Source organism: Solenopsis invicta, chromosome 8 (assembly GCF_016802725.1).
Source record: "Solenopsis invicta isolate M01_SB chromosome 8, UNIL_Sinv_3.0, whole genome shotgun sequence".
Taxonomy (NCBI): Eukaryota; Metazoa; Arthropoda; class Insecta; order Hymenoptera; family Formicidae; genus Solenopsis; species Solenopsis invicta.
Genome location: NC_052671.1, coordinates 4,002,861 through 4,025,695, shown reverse-complemented (window position 1 = coordinate 4,025,695; position 22,835 = coordinate 4,002,861). Strand labels below are relative to the sequence as shown.

Here is a 22,835-nt window from a genome sequence, read left to right as displayed (position 1 = left end):
TTTTAAAAGCACACATTCAGTCCATTAAAATTGGATACCTTTTTTATACGGATCCATTAGCAATTGTTTAATCGCTTACGCGAGCTAACAACTTGCGAGCACTCGAGATTATATAGGATCTCAATATTAAAATTAAAATTAATATACATTGATGAAAATAGATAAAAGGTTATGAATATGAATACATATCTGTCGGTCAGGTTACGGAGGTCATGATTTTCCGCCAACTCCATTGGCGATTACATACAATTATCGCTAAATAATAAGAGTGTTCGCGCACAAGGACAAATCCAAGAGGAACGAAACGTCACATTGCATCAAAATGATTCCAAAATGATTATTGAAACTTTTGATCAATCACGATCACCTTAACGTTACTTTTTGATCAATCACGATCACCTTAACGTCACTTTAAATGTCATTATTTAACGTTTTACATTTTATAATGTATTTTATAATTCACTGACTTGTATCACGTTTAACTAATTGCGCCGTATGAAAGATAAGAAATGATATGCAGAACTCGCGGGATCTCACGATTTCTTTTTCATAAAGCTCTGCGTAAGCAAAGACATCCATGTCAAGTACAGATTCAAATTTAAAATCAACTTTTAACATAACACTACGGATGCTTTTTTTGTAAACAGCTTAAAATATGATTTCTCGAAGTCGCAAATCGGTAAACGAAAACTTGCGAGCAGTCGTCTTCGTCAATGCGCTGCAAATTAAATTTCCACCAACAAGAAATAGGTAGATCGACATGCGCATCGACAATCGGTGATGTCATCCGCGTTATCGGCGTTAGTAAAGCCGCATAGATAAAATGCGGATTGATCTAGGGAGGCAGCTTTAAAAGAAACAAGCGTCTTTAATGTCCCTTTTCACCGATGGTGATAAACTTTGATCTCGGTTGATTGATAACTTACTCTTTACCTTTATCTAATTCTTTGAACCAGAAAGAGATAAGGAGAAAGTTAAACCAAGACGATAGCTAATTTACATTGACGGAAATGGACATAAAAAGAATAGATCTCCGCTCGTGCGGCACTTCCGAGAGTTATCGAGCTTTGTGGAAAAAAAAAATTATAGAGAGAAGACAACTCAATAACATGGCACATCCACTAGAGCTAGAGACTGCGTTATCTCTGATTAAATAGTACTATCAGTACGATATACGTTGTATAAAAGAGATAAGTGCAAATCACTTCTCGTAGATAAGATCTCGCAAAGTTATGCATATCATATCGCTCATTTGTTACAGTAACGTCGTTACTAAAAGAAAAAAAAAACAAAATTTTCCACTTTGAATGGCTTTGAATTAATTGAATTATGTTATTATTTTTAAACGCGATTTTGCGATGTCGCAATTTGGAATACTTATTGCAGAGGAATGAAAGTATTAGCTCTTTATTCAGTGTATTCTTGTCAGGATTCTCTTTTCTTTGTACACAGAGTTGCGTAACAATTTTTTTAATTGGCCATAGTTATGCAAGAAACGTCCGTCCCACAAAATTATAATTATAATTTTTGAATTATATAATCAGTGGGTAGTCCTTACGTTTTTCTATATTAAACAAAAAATATCCAAGTCTAAAATTAATAAAAAAAGGTTTTACCTACATTTTTAAATCACATCAAATATTATTTGCTTTCTTCTCGAAACGAACTTCTGGCGGATTGGACGTTTCTTGCATAACTATGGCCAATTATGTCGTTTGTAACCAACGAGCGATTTATGAATATATGTATTGTATCAAACGAAATGAATAAGTCGATAGCCTTTTCGTACGTCAACGTCTAATGGCGAATAATCTATATTTGGAATTGGATAAAAATCCAATACTTTCTGTTATCGAACGGTAAAACAGCGAATGTCTAGCTAATTTAGCGGCGTTCTAATTTCAAGCCGTTATAAATTATTCGTAAAGAGCCTTGCAAACTTTGAGTCACAGTCCGTTCGTCGAGAAATTATTGCCACGCAGCCCCAATCGACGTAACAAGTGTAACTGAAACACATTCCTACATAAATAGAAAGATATCTTTTAGATTTCTAAAAGATATCTCGCCACGTTTTGAGATATCTTGCGTTGTTTTCGAAAAGACAGTTTTTTTTTTAACGATTTAAAAGATATCTTAACACGACATTTGAAATCATCATTTTCACGTAACTGTGGAAATATCTTGAACATGTATTTTACAAATTTGAGAGACATCTTGTGTGACGAATATCTTAAAAATATATTGTGTTTTAAGATGTCTTTCCTCAGACAGTCACCTTTATCCAAAGATTATCCCGAGGACGTTCTTTGAAAGTTCCATGGTCCCACATCTCCAGGAGATCTGTGTTAATATGGGTTATAGACATTTTCTAGAAATATCTTGAATGTATCTTTAGCAAGATATCTTTCAGATATCCGCAAGACCTCGATGTTTTCTAGGCTCGTAATCCGCAAATGTAGATTAAAGTGGGAAAATACGTATCGCGTGTCGCGTGATGCCAATGAAAGATGACGATCATCGATTCGATAGCATAGCACGAACGTACCGGTCATGCACTATGCGATGCATTCGATGAAAGCATGAAATGGACTGGGGTGCGTGCGCGAGTCTGGTAGAAGCTCATCTTGGCCGCGACTTGGCTAGAATGACTGTTACAACTGCATTCGCAGCCTACGTGATTATAAGAGACAGTCCCACGAAGTTGCGGTACGCGTCATTCATTTACGTTTCACGTAAAACGACGAACGAGGCTCGGCCAGGTCTTACATTTCCGATGTATCGACTTTTCCCGCCTAGAAGCACAGACCGCGATTTAATATTGTCTTTATGCCGTGCCGTGTGCGAGTCCATAGACTTTCTCTCACCCCCTTAAAGTAGACATTCATAGTATTATAAGACGTGTCTATATACATTGAAAGGGTATCACGACAACACGACAACGATAGATAGGTCACGAATATTATCGCGATATCGACATTGTCATTATCGAACTTGTCATCAGCAAACTTTTGTAGTTTTTCTAGCAGGACGAAAGATCATTACTCTGTTTGCACATTATTGTCAATCAAAATGCTCGAGTGCTTTTTAGATAAAACTGCATCTATATTTCTTCTCATAATTTCGTAATGAAATTTTAATTATTGTAACGACTAATTGAAAATAGAAATCAATCCGTTAGTCTAAAAGAAATTAAAATTTGAGAAACTCATTTTTTAATCTCTCCATTTTTATTGGTAAATTTGAAATAGCTGTGATCGATTATAGTCGGAATTTGAACAGTGTGCTTTACTAAAATATTTCTGTTAATATAATATTGAAATTTTAAATAACAAAATAAACTGAATTAACCCTCACCAATCTAAGATAGGATTAATTTTTGACCGCTACCGCAATATTTTATTTGCATTTTAAATTTTACGGGATCAAATTGACTTCGACTAGCAAAAGTTAAATAAAAATATTTAATTTTATAACACAATTAATTGTGTTATGTTAGTAATACATTCACTTTTTTAGTATTTTTATTTTTACTTATATTGTAACAATATAGAGAATAAAATAAATAGTACCGGAAAAATTTTTCATATATGCCTGAATATATATATATTTTATTATATAAATAGACATATTTGATATATAATTGTATATAAATTTAATTGTACATATGAAACATTTTTTTTTTTTTTCGAGTAACTTGATGAATATAATCATTTTTAAGATTTCTAATATTCTTGAAACCCTCTGAAATTTGTTTACACTTTCTCACTGACAAACAATGACTAATGTAATATCTCTTTATAGCCCATAGTTTAATTAATGTATCGCTAATAAACTATGCTGCTTAAGGCTTTATCTTTGCGCAAATCTCACGTGGGTTTCGTTCAATGAAAATATTTATTTACGTAATCGCGATCCTGGTAAATTTACACGATAATTTTCGCCGGTTACCGTTTCACTTTTTAGGGAATTGGTTGATCGATATTCACGACACGCTTCAATTAGATGCCTCGAAATATCATCGATTCGAACCGATTTCGTGACAAAAAGTCGTCCGTGCCATTCCGGTTTTCGCGATCCCTAAACCTGTCGTGGATGTCTCAATTGAAAAGGAATTCACACGTTTTTATCACGACACTGGAATGTTCTTCCGCGTCGAGGATATATATAATTTATAAGTGCGCTTAGAAATATTTAATGACAACATTTACAATCTTTTACGTACGTGCGGATTCACACTGTAGAATAACTTTCGAAAAGTGCGACGTGGCGATCTCGTAAATAATTAACGGCCTGCGACATAGAGACCGGGTAATGCGGGTGAAATCAATCTCCGCGTTCGTCGCGGAACGTTACAACGGCCGGTCTCCCGCGCGTTCTTCGGAATCGCGTCGGCACTCGCAAATATTGACAGATCAGCACGGCCAAGTTCCTCCACGAGCGAACCGCTGTAATATAGATTAGAGATCGATTGGCTCTGATAGAAATTGTGGAATTCCTCCGCGAATGCCGGCCGCCGCGCCGCGCCGGAATCGGAGTCGGAGGACTGATTTTGTTATTATCGCAAGCGCATTTATCGCCGTAATGTAATCTACGTCTTCGATGTAGGCTCGTCAGTTGCACTGGACTCGTCCTCGGAAGCGGAGGTCGAGCCGAATCCTAAATAAAATATGAACGGTCTGCGAAACGTCCACATGTTATAGCCGCCGGCATACGCACAATTGTGTGGGTGCCAGACGAGAACGGAGGGTCCTTTACCTCTTGCCACCTGTATTTCGGTTCAAGGTCGAGTCTATACATTGTGCCTTTTACCCTACACCTTTGTGATCGCTCAAATTGTCTTTGATTGCGGACATTTATCAAAAAAAAAAAAAGATAAGGGCAAAGGATGAACACTTCTCACCCGTATCACCCTTCCTGCGTGAAAATGAAATTCGCAGGTCATATAAATTCTGTCGGAGCAACGCGAAATTTTCGTGCAAGACGCACAAAATATACGTTGTTTAGCGAATTCTAGTAAATTATACGAAATAGGAGTAGAAAATTGGCGTAGCGTAACGCAATATTTACGAATATATTTGAGAGATTTGAATTATAAACAATGGAGGTAGAGTTAATAATTTCAGAGATGTTATAAAATCGATATAACATTATTAATGATTTCCGATATCTATATTGATTTCTATATTATGATACTTATATTTATGACAACTATATCAAATATATTATATATAATTCGGCAAACAAAAATAAATTCAAACGAATTGAAAATTGCAAATTATTTTAATTTATCCGAGTTCCGGAGTATTTTTGGATTCAACTGGGCTCTAATGGATTGAAATACGAAAAAAGCTATTTTGAATTCGGATGGATTCATGTCCCCATTATATTCTTTTCGAATTCAAATGAATTCGAAAAAACCGAGGCGCGAATTCATAAATGTCGAAATGAATTCACTTCTACCCATTTCAATTCATTTGCGCTTGCTGCGAAATGATTAATTATAAAATTGGAAACCATTCAGATTTTGAATATATATATATAGTCCTTAGAGAAAAATCTAGTAGATTAAGATTAATAAGTAGATCGTAACAATCTACATTATAGAAGCGATAGATACCATGTCATTAACGATTTCCGATACCTTTGAGACATATTGTCCTTGCTAGCTACAAAAGGCTTCATTAAATGACCTTACACAGTATAGTTTAATCTCATAATTCTCTTAAGCACGTAAACACAAATGCAAGGTTTCTCAGGTTTCAGCAGCTGCTTATTGTGACTAAACTCTAGCAAGTTAGATGGAAATGATAACTTCTAGCTGACGCAAAATAATATATCTTATAAAAAAAAAGCATATATCTCTTTCCCTGTAATATACCGGTCGATTATACGTAACGTGACATTGAGGCAAATTAGTTTCGTGCAAACAATAATATTCTATACCTATTTAGAAATCCGAATAAAACGGAAGAGAGGAGAGAAAGAGAGCACGAGGGTCGAATGAAGCAAATTCACTTTTCGCGAAGGAGTTAATCTAACGAATGACTAGGAAATTATGGGGCTCGCCGAGAGACGATCGCACGCGAGGCGCAAGGAGCAACTAGCACGCGCCTCACGCGCCACACACACACGGAAGGAAAAAGCACACATGCACACGTGCATGTGCACGTGGCCGGCACCGCGCGCGCGGCGATGCCGACGCGCGTGCTAGTGGCAGCAGTCGCGCACGACGACGCGCATCGACGAGGTGCGCCGACCGCATGACGGCGCCACGAGAAACGGCGTCGCGACGCTGTCGTCAGGCGGCGCCGGTCGCGGAGAAACGTGGCGTGTGGGGTGTACGGGTGCGGTACCGTGCGGTGCGGTGCGGAACGTGCGGGCGGCCGCAACAGACGGGAAAACAACAGCGCCTCCGTCGCCGACGATTGTTGTTGTCGTCGTGATCGTCGGCGGATTCCTCCAGGTCGGCCTTCCAGTCGCCGCCGTGCGTTTCGCTTTCGATCGCTCTCGTGTGTGTGGCTCCCAGAGAAACTCGTCCGCGCGAGCCTCGAGTGTGAGCGCGAGCGCACACGCATTCCTCTTCTCTCTCTCTCTCTCTCTCTCTCTCACGCTCTCCTACCCCGTCTTACGCCGTCGCGTACCTCTTCTTCTCCTCTCTCCCTGTTTCTCTTTCTGTCATTCATATCTTTTCGCCTGGCTTCTCTTCCTCGTCGGCGCGCTCTCCCGGAGACCGTACGCGCGCGGCGCTTATCGCTCGCTTATTCACCTGGCTACACCCAGACCATCAGTTTTGCCCGCGCTCATCGAGTCATCGCGGTCTCCCCGGCGCGGCGGTGGAACTCCGGTGCGCGCGAGAAACCTAGCTTCACCTAGCCTAAACGCATCCCCGCGGCCTACCAGCGCTGTCGGAAAAAAGGCAACCGGCGGCGAGTGCGCGAGAGACGTCTTTCGCTTTCCGTGGACGTCCGCTCCGCGTGCTCCTCGCGCGCGATGCGTCAGTGCCCGGGTGTGTTGTACGTGCATGCGTGTCAATGTGCCGGTGCAGCGAGACGACGACGACGATCCGTTTTCCCTCTCTCGCGTCGTCGTTGTTGTTGTTGTCGGCTTACCGTTCCGGCATCACCCTGCTGTCTGTGATTAATTGAGCCTCGGCGACGAGACCGACCCTCCTCTTACTCCTCGCATGGCTACCGCGTCGCGCGCCGACGATCCTGTCGACACCCGTCGTCGCCGTCACCGTCGAGGAGAACCTCCTTCGAGGCCGGCAGTAGCAACGGCAGCAGGGAGGTACGACGACTTTTGTCCAATAAAAAAAAAAAAAGTGGGCGATTAAATTTTTGCGACAGTGTATGTGCCTTCTTTTTCTTTTTCTTCTTCTTCTTCTTCTAGTTAATTGGCTTAAAGCTCTTTCCCAGAGCTCCGAATAGGCCAAGACCTCTTTTTTAACGGTGTCTTAAATTTCTCTTGAGAGTGTCTTTTGCTTGCAGTTGAGGTGCTGTAATAAAATGTCTTTGTAAGCCGCGTGTCATACGAGCGAGTGTCTATATCCAGCAAACGAAAATGAATTGAAATTGATAGAAATCATTTCATTTCGACATTTTCGAATTTGCACCTTTAATTTTTCAAATCCATTTAAATCCAAAATTACTGCAATATGGATATGAATTTAACACGATGAATAATGAATAGCTCATTTTGTATTTCAATTCATTAGAATTCAAAGATAATTTAATGGAAACGTGAATCCATTCGAATTCGAAATGAATAGCGCGAATTTCAAACTATTTGAGTTCATTTGAATATTTTGAATCGAAAAATGTTCCTCTAAAGCGCGAACTCAGATACATTAAAATAAATTAAAGTGAAATGCAATTTTCAACAATTCATTTAAATTCAATTCTCGTTCGCTGGGTAACTGGATTCGACTGAATTAACCGCAGCCCCTTCCGTCGAGAATCCGCGCTTCTTTCGCGGTGAAGTACTCCTCGTTAGGGGTGTATCCTTTCTCGCGGTTCTCTCGTGCCCGATATATCTTCGCTCACGTGCGCAGACGACGACGTACTGTACGTGTGTCAGTTCGTGGTGGCACGAGTGGTGGTTGATTGCGTGCGCCACGGTCAATCCTTTTGAATCCTGTGTGAGAGAAGCGTGTATGTGTTAAGATAAATTAACTATTTTTAGCCTGTCCGTTATCGTTTTAGTCGCCCGACCAAATGACCAAAACTTACTTCACTGATGATATCGTTCTTCTTTTTTACATAATTCAACAGCTTTTAAGAATTCAGCATCTTTCACGTTTCAGAATTGAAAGATAAATTTATACGGATTAATATTCTACTGTGCTGCACATAGCTATTGGACTACATAATGCTGTTACATAAAGAGGAAGACACGTACGTAATAAGCATTTTATAGTCCAATAGCAATTTACAACACAGTAAAAACGTTAATTTACTTAAAAAGGCTCAGTATTATTAGCTCAATATTACAAACTCGACAGACTATATTCATTAGTACACATATTATTTTCTTAATGAAAATTTTTCTTCTAATTTTTATACGAATTGGAACATTTTTCAAAAATATGCGCAGAAACGTTTAAAAAGTCTATATCTTTTCATGGAATTTTTTTCATACATGTGAATTTTGAAATATTCTGAGGATTTAATTTCTACAATAAAATATTTTTAACTTTTTTAGATTTTGTGACATTTCGTCAGAAATTATACAACAAAACATCTTAAAAATCAACAATTTATATTCATAATTAACATATATGAAAAATTTTTACCAGAATACATTTACGAAAATAGTTTCTGGCAGCAATGCAGAATTTTTCAATTATATAACGTAAATAAATTAATATTATTAATATAATTATATCGATAATTGATATTCTGTGATCGAAATTTATGTGGTATTATTACCGCATGAATCCATCGATATCAATAATAGATTAAATTACTTCTCGATTTTTTTCTATTGAAATTCCGATCCTGTCATTGAATACGCGAACAGAATACTCGAGCGATGCGCATTGCATCTATATATGGCGATGCCCTCAGATCAAACAAATCATATATATACGATGGATCACAAGAATATTCATACGCTGCCAATTAACTTTAAATGATCGATGCATTTATTTTTGAAGAGTATCAAAAAGAACACGGGCTATATTAATTTTAACATGTCTATTTATAAACAAATTTTAAATAATGATTTGTGACAAAAATAAAAATGAAGTAAAATATTGGGAAACTGATACCACAAAGTATTTTTGTAACCAGGTACGCGTTTAAATATAATTATTATGCTAAATCGATATTTCGTTGAATTCTTTTAGATTTGGTAATATTTTTTGATATATATATAGCTCATGTACATCCTTAAAAGTGATATCAGTTCTGCTATATAAAGTTTCTACTTTTATTATTAATCCATAAGTGCTCGCGTGACTCTTTTTTACCTAAGTGCTTTTATATATTTTTATTTAGAAGTAAGTCAGAAACTAAGACATGTGTTTCAACCATAAAATAATAATTTACAGACATAAAAAATTAAAGGAAATCCACATTTTAAAAAATATTTGATTATATTTAATTAATATAAATTTATAACTTCTGTCTGAGTGTTTATATCAATTGTATATAAACATTCCGTGAGTATTTATATATCTACAATGATTTTGTTTTTTTACAAAGATATCAGTTGTTTGAAGTCACAAGTGTATTGATACAAACACTCCGTGAGTGTTTATATAAATACAAATCTTAATTAGTATGATATATCTAATGATTTTGTTTTTTACGAGAATATCAGTCGTTTGAAGTTATTAGTCAGGCAGCTTGATGAGACGGGACAAGCTGATGGGAGTGTAAACAGTGTTGTGACTCATTGCGTATGTGTATATGAATGCATGCACTTACCCATCGCGGGAGTATGCTCCCGCGCAAGGCGTGTATGCACGTGTATGCGCTCGCGTGCACTCATATTTCATTTGAATCCTAACGAGATCGTCATGGATCGTGCCATTCCTCCTGTATGACTCCTGTTATGCATACCATCAACAATGTGGTGGTGGTGCTTCGTCTGCCTGCAAAGTGGTGTGTGGTAAACGCGTACTTCACCTCTATCAACAAGTTAGCAGGACTAATTGTAAGTTAGCAAAATCAAACCGGATCTGTTGAAACATTTAACACTTCCTTTGTATAATATTAAATGGTTAAAGGATTAGTATATATTAATTTGTACTATTGAAAATAAGTTAATATTTTAAATTTTTTCCTCTGAGAAGTTTGTTATAACTTCGTTATAACTTAGTTATAACGTAGGAAAATTAATTTTATTTTTTTTTTAATTCCGTTGTAATATTTTTATGCGATGAATGACAAAGAAGAATGGAAAGACTCGACTGCTATTCTACTGACAATGAGTTTATTGACACAGCAGATATTTTATTCTTGATGTCATTAAGAAATACAGATTGAGTAAATATTAATAAAATAATTTTAATAAGAAGAAATGTAAAATATTAACTTACTTTTAATGGTACAAATCTGTACAAATTTAATTCTATTCATTTTGGCCTTGTCTTTTTTTTCGTTTTTTTTTGTATTTTAAAATGATACTGCCAGCTTCACGCATCAAGTTAGCAGCCACAGTTTTCTTAAAAATCGTAATACAAAATTATCTTTGATGGTACAAATTTGACCCAGTTGATTTCTGATTATGTCTTTCTTTTTATTTTGAAGTGGCCCAGCTAAATAATGAGCAATACCACGGTTTTTCCAAAATGGCACGTACTACATTATTATCTATAATTGTCTATAACGATACAGTTTAGTACAAAATGTTCCAATTATAGGAAATCGGTTTGATTTTGTTGACTTGGTCCTGCTAACTTAATAGAGGTCGAATATTTGTACCACAGAAAGATATACGTGCCCATATAACATAACGTACAATGCGACGGAGATTGCGACTTGCGCGATCAAACGAGATCACTTCAGCCCATCTCTTCTTCGTTCTCTTTAATCTCGCTTTCGCGACCGCGCATGAACCGGCCGCGCGCGGCGTTGGATCTGTTGCGTCAGCGACATTTACGGTCCTTCTCTGTATTTATTCGTCAAAGTGAAACCTCAAATTAGCTGTTATCCTCAAGTTATCTGTCGCTAATGATACGAGGTCGTGTATTATCGACAATTTGCATAGAAGTTACATAAAGCTTGGATTTAACAGTCTCTTCGAGGATATTTCGTTCTCTTTGATATACGTAGTCAAATGCAGACTGCAAGACTGCACTCACTTTTTTTGCAACTTCAAGACATTCTAGAGGACGATCGTTAATATTCAATATTGAAGATATTTCTATCGTCAACGGAAATGTGTACTGCGCATTGGAGATTACAGATTGCGAATTAAAGATTGGAATTTGACCAATTAGATAATTGAAACACCTGTACTTGAAAGTTGGAAAGTCCAAGTTCTATCTCTGATTGAGGTGTTATTTTTTGCAAAAAATTTGTTACACTATTTAGGAGGAGGGAATTCTTATCTGCATTCAATGCTTGTTAGTATTATCATTATTAAATTGATTATCAATTTAATATTTGGAATTATCAGCTCAGTATTACTATTTACTTTTGTTCAATTTGGGACTTTGTTTCAAGATGGAACGATTAATTTGGCGTGCAGTTTAATAAACTTCAAAATTCCAGCAAATAAAAATAAATTCAAATAAATTGAAAATTGCAATTTATTTAAATTTATCCGAATTCGCGCTTTAGAGTTTCGGAGTATTTTTGGATTCAAATGTACTCAAATGGATTGAAATACGAAATGAGCTATTCATCATGTTAAATTCCATAATTCGTATTCGTATTATTATTTTTGGATTTGAATTTTTGGATTCGAAAAATCTGAAGCGCGAATTCGAAAATGTCGAAATGAATTCATTTCTATCCATTTCAATTCGTTTTCGTTCGCTAGGTGTATATAAACTTACTTAAGAAATATCGGCTCGAAAATCGAATAAAAATCCTGCTACGATTAAGGCTATTCTTTAATTAGTTGTTTCGTCATATTATATATATGTCTATTGATTCTTCTATTATTATTTAGAATAATTTAAATAATTTTAAATTTTGATCCGTTTCGTTCGATTTGAATTCCAATTTCTAATTCGCCATCTTCAACGTGCAGTCTGATACGAACTTAACGAACGTGACATTGAAAGAAAAAGTGTAAAGATTTTCTAATTTAATAACATGCGTGCCGTGCAAACCGACGCCACGCGCTCCGCGTTCAGGCCGACCACGACAAGCCGAGCGTCTATATGAGGCGCGAGGATGCGAATTTCGCGTGCGGACGTATACGATACGCCCGTAGTAGCGTAGAAATTGATCGGTTACGTTGCTGTGCAAGAGCCTTTAACCCTTCGCTTGGTTTAATTACTGGCACGCGATCCCTCCGAACCGGATGCCAGGCGCATTAAAAAGCAAATCCATTTCGAAAATCAATTCGAGCGGCAATCCGTACCTGCGAGTGACGTCACTCATGATGATTCTGTGGAACCGAATCCTTCAAGTATCACGTGGAGACTTGTGTTAAGAGAGATCTTTCCTTTCTTTTCTTGCGCCGCGACAGCATTCTCTCTTTCATCGTTAGTCGTATCGTCGAATGATTTTGCTCCGGTATTTCGGTTACATCACTGCAAAAATATATATACATAAGAAGATGTAATCAATGTGACTCTTAGATAATTTAAAATTATCTAGATAAATGTAAATGTTGCTTAAATAAGATAAAGATGATTTAATTTTTAATTTATCTGGGTAAAAGATAAAGTTATAAATCGTTTTATCTAAATAATTTTAAGATATCGGTGTGGAACCATATAAAACTAATAGATTTATATTGTTATTTATAAAATCATTTATTTCTCAAAAGAAAAATCAGTAAACCTTAAAAATTGGATCACTTTTATTATATTATCTGTTAAAAGAAAGTAGAATAAAATTTCATAAAGAAAATTTATTACTTTTAATAAATTATTGATTAGGAAATTGATCAAAACACAATTGTTTAATAATAAGACAAAAAATAAATCCAATTTTTAGGAGTTGATTACTTCTTCAAAATAAATTCCGACAACAGAAAAATAACGTTGTTTATCACGTGTCAAAAGATACCCTCTATGTATTGTCCAAATTTTAATAACTTTTGAATTTCCGAATTGAGGAAACGTTCTTTCGTGAGTCAATTTTTCTTCTGCAAAAATATCGGAAGAGGTCGTTATTTATAATATAGTTCAATATATTCAAGTTTCAATATATTATAAATTTATGTAACGAAATTTCAGATTAAAATTCTCTTCATCGAAATGAACTCTATTTAAAATAAATATGATTTTATTTTCAATAGAGCTAACTTCACACTTATGAATATCTCAATATTTTTATTCAAAAAACTGTTACAAAATTGGTAAAAGAATTTGTCTTATAAAGATTGCTTGATAATAATTATATACAAAAGATATATTAGGTACGTGAATCTTTCTAAAAACCATGAAACTATTTCCAAATTCTTTACGTTACAATTAAAATACTTTTTATAAATGGATACGTTCTGCGTGCCGATATAAATGCGTTCTTGTATTCTTGCTCACTAATGTATAAACGCATTAACGCCTGCGAATATGTACCTCTTAGTTTCACGCTCGAGAATCGCTAATGCACAAGAATACGCGCGGGCATTCTAACGTGACGTAGGAGGCTCGCGAATGTCGTTGTGAATGTCGCGTGAACCCGAGAACACTCACGCGATATTCGCGGAGATACAAAGACATAGCGTTCTCTTCGCGGTTTCGTGTAAGTGCGGAATTAACCCATTTTACGATCGCGCAACGGCTAATTGGAAATTGAGTAGAGTTTCGTGTATCTCAACGTGTGCGGCTTGTTTCATTCATTGCGATAATTACCGCAGGCAGCCCAATTACAAATAACTGATCCGATACCAAATGCATGTGTAATATTTGACGGTAATTACATATAAATCATGTATGAACGGGTAATATCAATTTAGATAACATCAGTTGTCGACGCTACGTGGAGACGTGTGTGAAGTGCTCATCGTTAGGCGCTGTCTCCACGTTGCTTCTCTCGAACTGTGGATTCTTCAGTTACTGTTGAGTCGATTTGAGAGTGTCAAATGTGGAGCACGTGCATAGAGAAGAAGTAGAACATTCTTCTGATAACTTTATTTTCAATCTTTATTTTCGAAATGTTAAATATTGAAATGAGATTACGTAGCGCTAACAGATATAATTTGTTTGCATGAAGAATTGTGTATCGTTTCATCCAGACAGATATATTCTAATTATTCGATAATAATTTTTAATGAGTTGAAAGGAAGAAACACATCGGATAAAAAAAATGGTAATATCTTCAAACCAAGAATTCGAACTTTTTAACATTGTTATTATAAAAACAATCATATTGTTACTCTTTAGATGACTATTATAATATTGAAATAAAAATAGATATATTTTGCGGAAATTAAAAATTATCAAATTCTTTAAAGATTAAATTACATGTACGGAAAAACAGTGTTTCATATCAGGGTTGGATCAATCAGTATTTTTCAAAAATTGAATTAAATAAAGTTAATGCTTATAAAATTTAATATATTAAAACTAACATGAATAAAAAAATTACTCAGTTTAAACTTACGTTAAAATTGAATGAATTTCAGCGCACTTTTTTGTCATTTTATCTTTATTATATCTAATGAACGATAAAGATAAAAAAAGCGCCCTTTAAATACGGGTGTTTTGATTGAGGCTTTACATCAGAGAATGTTTTATTTAATTTCAGGTACTTGCTGCAACGTCCAACACTTGAACAATACAGAAGATCTGAACTGAACGATTCTAAATTTCTCTCAGGATCATGCGCGAACTGACAATTCATGATTTAATCGCACGGACTAGAGTGAATAATTTCCTACGCAACGGCGAGAGGATATCAAAGAAGGCGCATAGTATAATGATCGTTTTGAAATAATTCAACGTATATACAAGAAGAAAACCCTATTGCCTTCAGCCTAGGAGCGAAACTATAGCATTCCCCGATGCCGGAGAAGGAACGATTTCTGCCAAAAGCGTTTGAATTTTAAAGGAGCATGCTAGAACATTTGCGTTCGTTCACGTAAACTCGCGTAGAAATTCTCCCGGCTAGAGAAACATGGAGGATATAAAAGTGCCGAACCTAGGGCAGGCGGCATCGGCCGCGTGTTCTATGGCGACCAATTTCCTGGCGCCGGTAAAGACCGAGCGCCAGATCTACGAGAATTCGATGCTCGAGGACGATCCCAATGCCAATTCGGTGGTGCCGACCTCGCAGGAGGACAGAACCGTGCCCAGATGGGGTCCGAATCACAAAGGCGCCCAGGAACTTGCAAATTTATACAGCACCGGTACGTAGAATTTCCTTATCGCAATTATTTAACGACGGTTGTCCTCGTTTCATATCTCTAATAAAAGTATTTGCATGGCGACAATAAAATGCTATTGTCCTCCTTGTAATTTATGAGTTGCCAAGAATCTATTATCTAGCGTAGAAACCTTGAAATTTTTGCTTCGTCATGAGAAAAAAAGAGACTGATATTCATTAACGTATACAAGAATTTTATGGATGCGTTTCATTGAATTTAAAAAAAGCGAATAAGATGCGTGATGATAAACACGCTCTTCACGTATTTTAACATAACGTTCGTGACTTTGAAAATTTTTTCGAGAATTTCTTCTTATGCTTTACTATTAAAAATATTAATGTATTAGAGATATTTGTAACATATTCAGCAAACGAAAATGAATTAAAATGGATAAAAATAAATTTATTTTAACATTTTCGAATTTGCGCTTTAGATTTTCCGAATTTGTTTGAATCCAAAGATACTCGGAGTCTCTAAAGCGCAAACTCGGATGAATTAAAATGATTCACAATTTTCAATTTATTTGAATTTATTTTCATTCGCTGGAGGTAAATAACTAATAACAAGAAATTGTCCTAACATCGTACTTTCAGGGAAGAGGACACAAGAGTGCATCTGTGTGGGAATCTGCATCACTCTCATAGCTGTGAATTCTATGTTTGTGCTCATCAGGTTACGATTGGAAAATGCGAGTTCCATAGCAATAGCTGCACTGTGCGGTATTATCACGGCCGACTTTGGCTCCGGTTTGGTTCACTGGGCCGCGGATACTTGGGGATCCGTTGAACTTCCGATTCTAGGGAAGGTAAAGAAAATGTTAGAGGAATGAATGTTTCAAAATATAAATCGTGATTTCTAATTTACGAAATGTTTTTTTTTCTCTTTTTAGAATTTTCTACGACCATTTCGCGAGCATCACATAGATCCTACCAGTATAACGAGACACGATTTTATAGAGACTAACGGCGATAATTTTATGGTTGCGATACCAGTCCTGTCCAAGCTCACATGGGACTTTTTAACGTTGCCCGAAGTGGAAATGCAACAAAAGTTTGTGTGGACGTGTTATTGGTTCCTGCTTGCCATTTTTGTAGCAATGACTAATCAAGTGAATATCTAATTAGAAAAATATACATTTTAAAAAATATACATTCCAAATATTTAATTTTAATAAAATTTTAATTTTAATGAAACTTTACTATAAAATTATACTTTACAGATACACAAGTGGTCGCATACGTATTTTGGATTACCTGCATGGGTCATATGGCTTCAGGAACACAGGATTATCTTGCCGAGGAAGCATCACCGCGTGCACCACGTCGCACCCCATGAGACTTACTTCTGCATCACCACGGGATGGTTGAACTGGCCTTTAGAGAAACTTCACTTTTGGTACATCCTGGAGGTGATAATCGAGTGGTCCATCGGCTGTAAACCCAGAGCCGACGATTTGAAATGGGCGCAAAAACGTTCTTGAGAATTAATTATCGTTCTCCTTTCGCTACTGTACATTTTACTGTATGATCGAGATATTTAACGTACGGCCAAACGTCAGAAACACAACCAAAACACAGACATCGAATTACGAGGTAGAGACTAAGTGGAAAATTTGTATGGGCAATAGTAACAAAAAGCTTGTATACTTGGAATCTTTAATTGTCCGAAGAAGTATCGAGGTATGCATACACAATTTCTTTCTTTTTGTACTACGAGGCCTTCTGTGAAAACAGAACGTGTAAAGATAAATAACGATTATTCGATATGCTTTTAAAGTTTACACGTTTTTAATACGTACGCGCAATAATACGTGTATATATATATGTACGACAAATAAGAAATAAGCATGTGAATTTCGGAATCACGCTTAACAAAATTGCAATCTGTTACAACATCACTATGTCGATAACTTCTTTATGTATCGCACAATCATCGCGTATAAAATTGCACAAACCTATAAATCTTATTTTAACACGATATACAGAGCAATTCGAGAAGCAACCGTGATATTAAAGGCCAGATTCGGGGCGTAATAATAAGCGTAATAAATACCTCATATTTTTTTAAAACGCACTATTGCATTTTTCTAATGTGTGATCAGAACGAATAAAAGTGAACACTATAAAAATTATATAATAACACATGATAGATATGCGCATATATATTTGTACATATATGGTTTCTGCATATACGCGCGCATGTGTACATATACATATATAACCCGATTATTAGTTGTATAAACATCTTTGAATGAAAGGAAATTATCGATTTATTGATTTATTTCGTATACAAAGCGTCTACGAAGAACATTGTCAAACTATGAAAAACAAATTTTTTAGAATGCAACTGCAATGTTTATCAATATAAATGCTCCAATATTGTCTCCTACATAAAGAAAAACTCCCTGAACCTCCTAAAATATTTATATGAGATTAATCAAAATCTATGTTTGCATATATAGATACATTGATTGAAACTAACCAAATTGTCAATTTATAAATTTTACTACATGTATTTTTAATGGCACATTTTTTTCATTGAGATAAGTTTTCTAATATTCAATAAAAAAAATAACTTTCTCAAAATAAAATTTTATCACATGCTTTTATTTTAATAATTAAAAAAATTTTTTATTCCTTAATTCTTGTATAAATTGACAATTTGATTTTCAATCTTGTATTTTTAAGGATATTGATTTCATTACTAAATGAAATTTTCATTATTAAAACTTGGGGCTAAGAATTGTACGGTGTTGTTAGACATCTGCCTGCGCTATCGTTGTGTCTTGCTTATTAGTAAGACGTATGTCGTAATTAAGCATGTTAAATGCAACGTATTTACAGCGTGCGTTATAGCCATTCATTATAGAAAAATAAAATTTTAAGAAATGACATTCATGACATTTAAACAATTGCTAACACAGAAAGAAAAATTTTCATTGTTATAGCTAACCACGGTTTGCTAAGGCTGTATTTGCTGTCGTAACTATAAATTTATGAACTACAGTAAAACGATTTGCTGTTGTTCTTAATACATTAGTAAAATAGCAAAACATGCATGTCTATCAGAATCACATCGTAACATAAAAATAGTTATTGGAATTAACCAATGTGTCAGTGATACGTAGGTAATAAATGGTAGCTAATTAATATAGTTACCTAGAATAACTTTTAGCTACAGAGTATATTTTGGCAAATATTTTTTGTAGTTAAATTTGTGTATCAGGTAACTAAACTCTTTCAACTAAAATCACAGATAAGATATTAGCTGTCCATATATTACGACGTAATTTAGTTACCATACGCAGTTTTTAGCTACGACAGTTACTTTAAAGCAAAGCAGGAACGTAACAAAGTATATATGAATTAATGAAAAATTAAAATTTTTAAATAAGTACGTGTTATTAAGATTTTGTTACACGCACGTATGTTTCTTTGCACACTGGCTACACTTCTTGGCTCACAACATGTAATCAGGGGATAAAAATTTCTGCTAAATATAAGTAGGTACAAGTCATAGGTTCAGGGACCAAAGACAAGACTTTATCGCTCTATTTATTAATGCGATCATCCGAACGCTTGATAATTTAAGTAAAGAATACCGATGCAGTTCACTGTATATACGATGCGTCAAAGTTGCGTGTAACAACGTTTTCGCTTATCTACAAATGCTTCTTCGCTGAATTCAACCGAAGAATTCAATTGCAGCATCGTGAATATGTTCGACATATTTTATTTATGTAGAATTTTACCATGATCTATGTTCCTCACACGCAAATATATCAGTAATAATATTCTTTAAACGAAATAATATTTATAAGAAATCGCAGTTACTGTAATTATTATGATCATTGTTATTGTTGTTGTTATTGTTATAAAAGACAGTGTAAAGTTTAAACGAACTTCAGGGATAAGAAACCAGTCGGGTCTGAAACTTCTTCACTCTCATTTACAATGCGTGATTTTATTTACCATCGCTGTGAATAATTTTATTAATATTCTTGCTGTGAAACATTAGATCCACAGAGGTATAAAAATTTATTTATTTATTTTACATAAATTACAGATACGAGATGACATATATATTTTTTGTTTTCTTCTTGAATCCTTTCATTGCATACACGCCATTTTTACAAGTTGATATTATAAAGTAATTTATATTATGATTTTAATTATAGTTTTAATTGTTTTAAATTTCCAAAGTGACTTTTAAGTTAAATTTTAATTTCAATTAAAATTCATTATTTGTTATTATATAATATAACAAATAATGCTATAAAAAAAAAATGAATTCCACTGGGTAAATGCGAAAGACAGATTTATTAAGCCATACAGAATGTCGCTAATTAAATATTAGAGGTTTCTAACACAAGTAGAAATGTAGAGCTATTTGCGAAACGGTAATGGAAAATTTGATAAGAATCTATCGAACTAGTACACTTACATTCCAGAAATTAATTTAGAAGAGAGCATTTGACGAGTCACTTATTTAATTAGTAACACTGCTGTAAATAACCGATTCTTATGTTATCTGTTGGATATAAAACTACATGGCCATAAATTTTAACAAATAATTTTGCTTGCGTATTCCAATTGTGACTAATAATATTAAGGAATTCGGCTTTAATATAGAAAACTCACTATTCGAAGATTAAAAACAGCGAGCAAAAAATAAAACATTTTAAGGATGTATCATCCATATAGTCCCTGAAAAGTAAATTGAAAATTAAAATGTATTTGTGTTTAAAACACAATGGCAGGGATTTTAATTTTTTTTATATATGTATCTGTTTTAAGTATTCGAGATGCGATTTATGCAAATTTTATTTATTTCTGTAAATAAATACGTAAATTTTGTTTATTTATACAATTCTCTGTATCGCAATAAAATTTATAATTATTTGGAAACTTTCAAAATTTATGTAAAAAATTTAGATTTTTGTTGTTATTTTTTAATTACATTTCTATTAGAATACATCTCTATTTTTTATTGGAATAATTAGAATAAATAGACATTTTTGTGATTCAGGTATAAAGTCATTGTCAAATTTTTGTATTACTTTCAAATGCATCATAGGACAATCTTAAATTTTTCCATAATTTTTTCATTAATTTGAAAATATGCGTGATATATTCTTAATTCCGTTTATACATTTTGCTACTTGTAAGCAATTCTGTATTTATATAGATATATTATAAAAGCTTTGTTTCGCTTAAGCATGGCTCCCATAGTAAAAATGAAAAGTAATTGAAAGAAGTGCGCCGACTGAGAACCACAATACAAAGAACTTGAATAGTTATAAATGACACTATAATGCTACGTAATATTCGACAGTTAAGATCAGACCTCACCTGCGATTCGATTTTAAAATTAAATTCGCGATGCTGAAGCATAAATTGCGAAAAAGAAAAAGAGATTCACATGTATTCTAAATATTTTATATATACATGTTCGCGTGAAATATTTATATATTTTACCGTGAGCGGTACAAAGAAAATGATCGAAAAAAGGCCAAGAAAAATGAAACGCTATATTGCTATTTTCATACAATCGCATATTGCGCTGTCTCTTAATCATTCTCAACGATGCCTTACTCTGAGGTCTGTTTTTATTAAAAAAATGTTTCTCATCGAATGCGTTAATCAAACTACTTTTGTGATGGCGAAAAAGCTTTCGTTTGTGCTCACCTTTTTTCTCAGTCACAAGAAAAACTCGAGCCGTTTCGCCTGAGTCTCAGCACAATTATCTATTACTAAGAGACATACGGAGCATTCGACGCATTTGCTGTTGCTGAAAGTACAAAGAGAATAAAAGACAAGCCATTGCTTCTAAGTCCACATATTGTAACATGTATTATATTCGCATTAACACTTTGCATGTGTTACCTATGCGCATATTTTTTAACGATAAGCATACGTATTCAGTGTTGAGCATTAATCGATTAATTTATTTGTTAAAACGATTGACTAAAATTTGAAATATACACAATTATGATTCATGTAAACAATTAAATTAATTGTCAAATGATTTTATATAATTAATCGGTTAAGTTTTCGCCTGACTAAAGTAATCGAAAGTAAAAATTAATGATAAGCCTAATCACGATTAATTTAATCGATTAATAAAATAAATCAATTAATGTTGATTAAGAAAAAATAATCGTTAATTAATTTTTATAATCATGTTTTAAAATATATATTTGTAATTTTTAAGAATATAAAGAACGTGTTTGTTATATTGAAAAGATGTTCAAATCGATATTAATTAATCAATTTATTTTATTTATTACATTAATCAATTTTATTCAGCTATACTTCAGTGATTAACGATTAATTTTTTAATCAACAATAGTTAATTATTTTCAATGAATCACAATTACATACAATAACCTATTTAAATCTCTTACTAATTAAAAATACAATTTTTAGTTGTAATTATTAATATATTATAGATTAAATTTTGCCCAACACTGGATCGCCGACAACGATTAACGACGCGCCTTTATAATGTACAATATATAGCCTTTCTTCGAATTATTAATGGATTGCGTACTGTTTTATACTCCTTTTTATTTTAGCAGTCAACTCACGTGACACATCAAGCAGGAGAGCAATCCGACGAGACCGAATATAAAATCAAAAAAACGACGCGCCACGATTTTATTGTCTTAAGTACTTTTTTATGAAACCTATCATTGATAATTGATACTTAGAGATTGTAATCGCAACGAGATAGATGCGCAAGAGCAGTTTGTCGCATAGGAAACAGGTGCATGTTGAAGAATTGACTGAAGATTAAACATAGATAGCGGAGCGCGACATTTTAATCTCTTCGTACACACGATTATCTCTGAAAAATTGCAATGGTAACTGTTCGGAAAAGTTATTAATGATCAAAGTTACTTTCGTAAGGTACCTCTTACTATCTCTTTGTACATCAAAGTCGTTTGCGAGATTTAATGAAAATAAATAAATAAAAATTACTAATCTCAAGAACGATCGTATCCAGGACAAAACTTTTATCAATCACAAAATGTTCCCTTCAAAGAAGGAAGACGACGCTTCTTAACTTTGATCTAATACGGAGTTTTTAAACAATCGAATGTAATTGCTAGAAGAAATTGAAATGAGAACGCTCTATGAACATCTTACTGTAAAACGACAAAATAGAAATTTTCTAAAGTAATTGTAAATTAGATTTGACAACACGATGAGTAAATCCACTGAAACGCCTTTGATACTGTCGAAGTAATAAAAGGGGAAAACAAAATGAACTATATCTGTGAGGCAGGGGAAATCGTGTATGCTGTTACAGTGTAATAAAAAACTTTATTCTAGCTA

General features: G+C 34.4%; 1 protein-coding gene across 3 annotated transcripts in view; it reads left to right on the top strand.

The window, feature by feature from the left end:
- The window catches only part of LOC105199618 (plasmanylethanolamine desaturase), a 24,357-nt gene extending 1,522 nt beyond the window's left edge, over positions 1 to 22,835 (top strand). The window contains exons 1-5 of one of the 3 annotated variants that reach the window (XM_011166785.3): positions 6,224 to 7,287; positions 14,877 to 15,477; positions 16,089 to 16,300; positions 16,385 to 16,603; positions 16,715 to 22,835. In XM_011166785.3, the coding sequence (XP_011165087.1) occupies positions 15,246 to 15,477; positions 16,089 to 16,300; positions 16,385 to 16,603; positions 16,715 to 16,975 (924 nt within the window). In that variant the 5' untranslated portion in view covers positions 6,224 to 7,287; positions 14,877 to 15,245 and the 3' untranslated portion in view covers positions 16,976 to 22,835. Of the gene's footprint in view, positions 1 to 6,223; positions 7,288 to 10,136; positions 10,159 to 14,876; positions 15,478 to 16,088; positions 16,301 to 16,384; positions 16,604 to 16,714 lie in introns of those variants that run through there. The other 2 variants (XM_039453216.1, XM_011166786.3) reach the window with 2 other exon arrangements.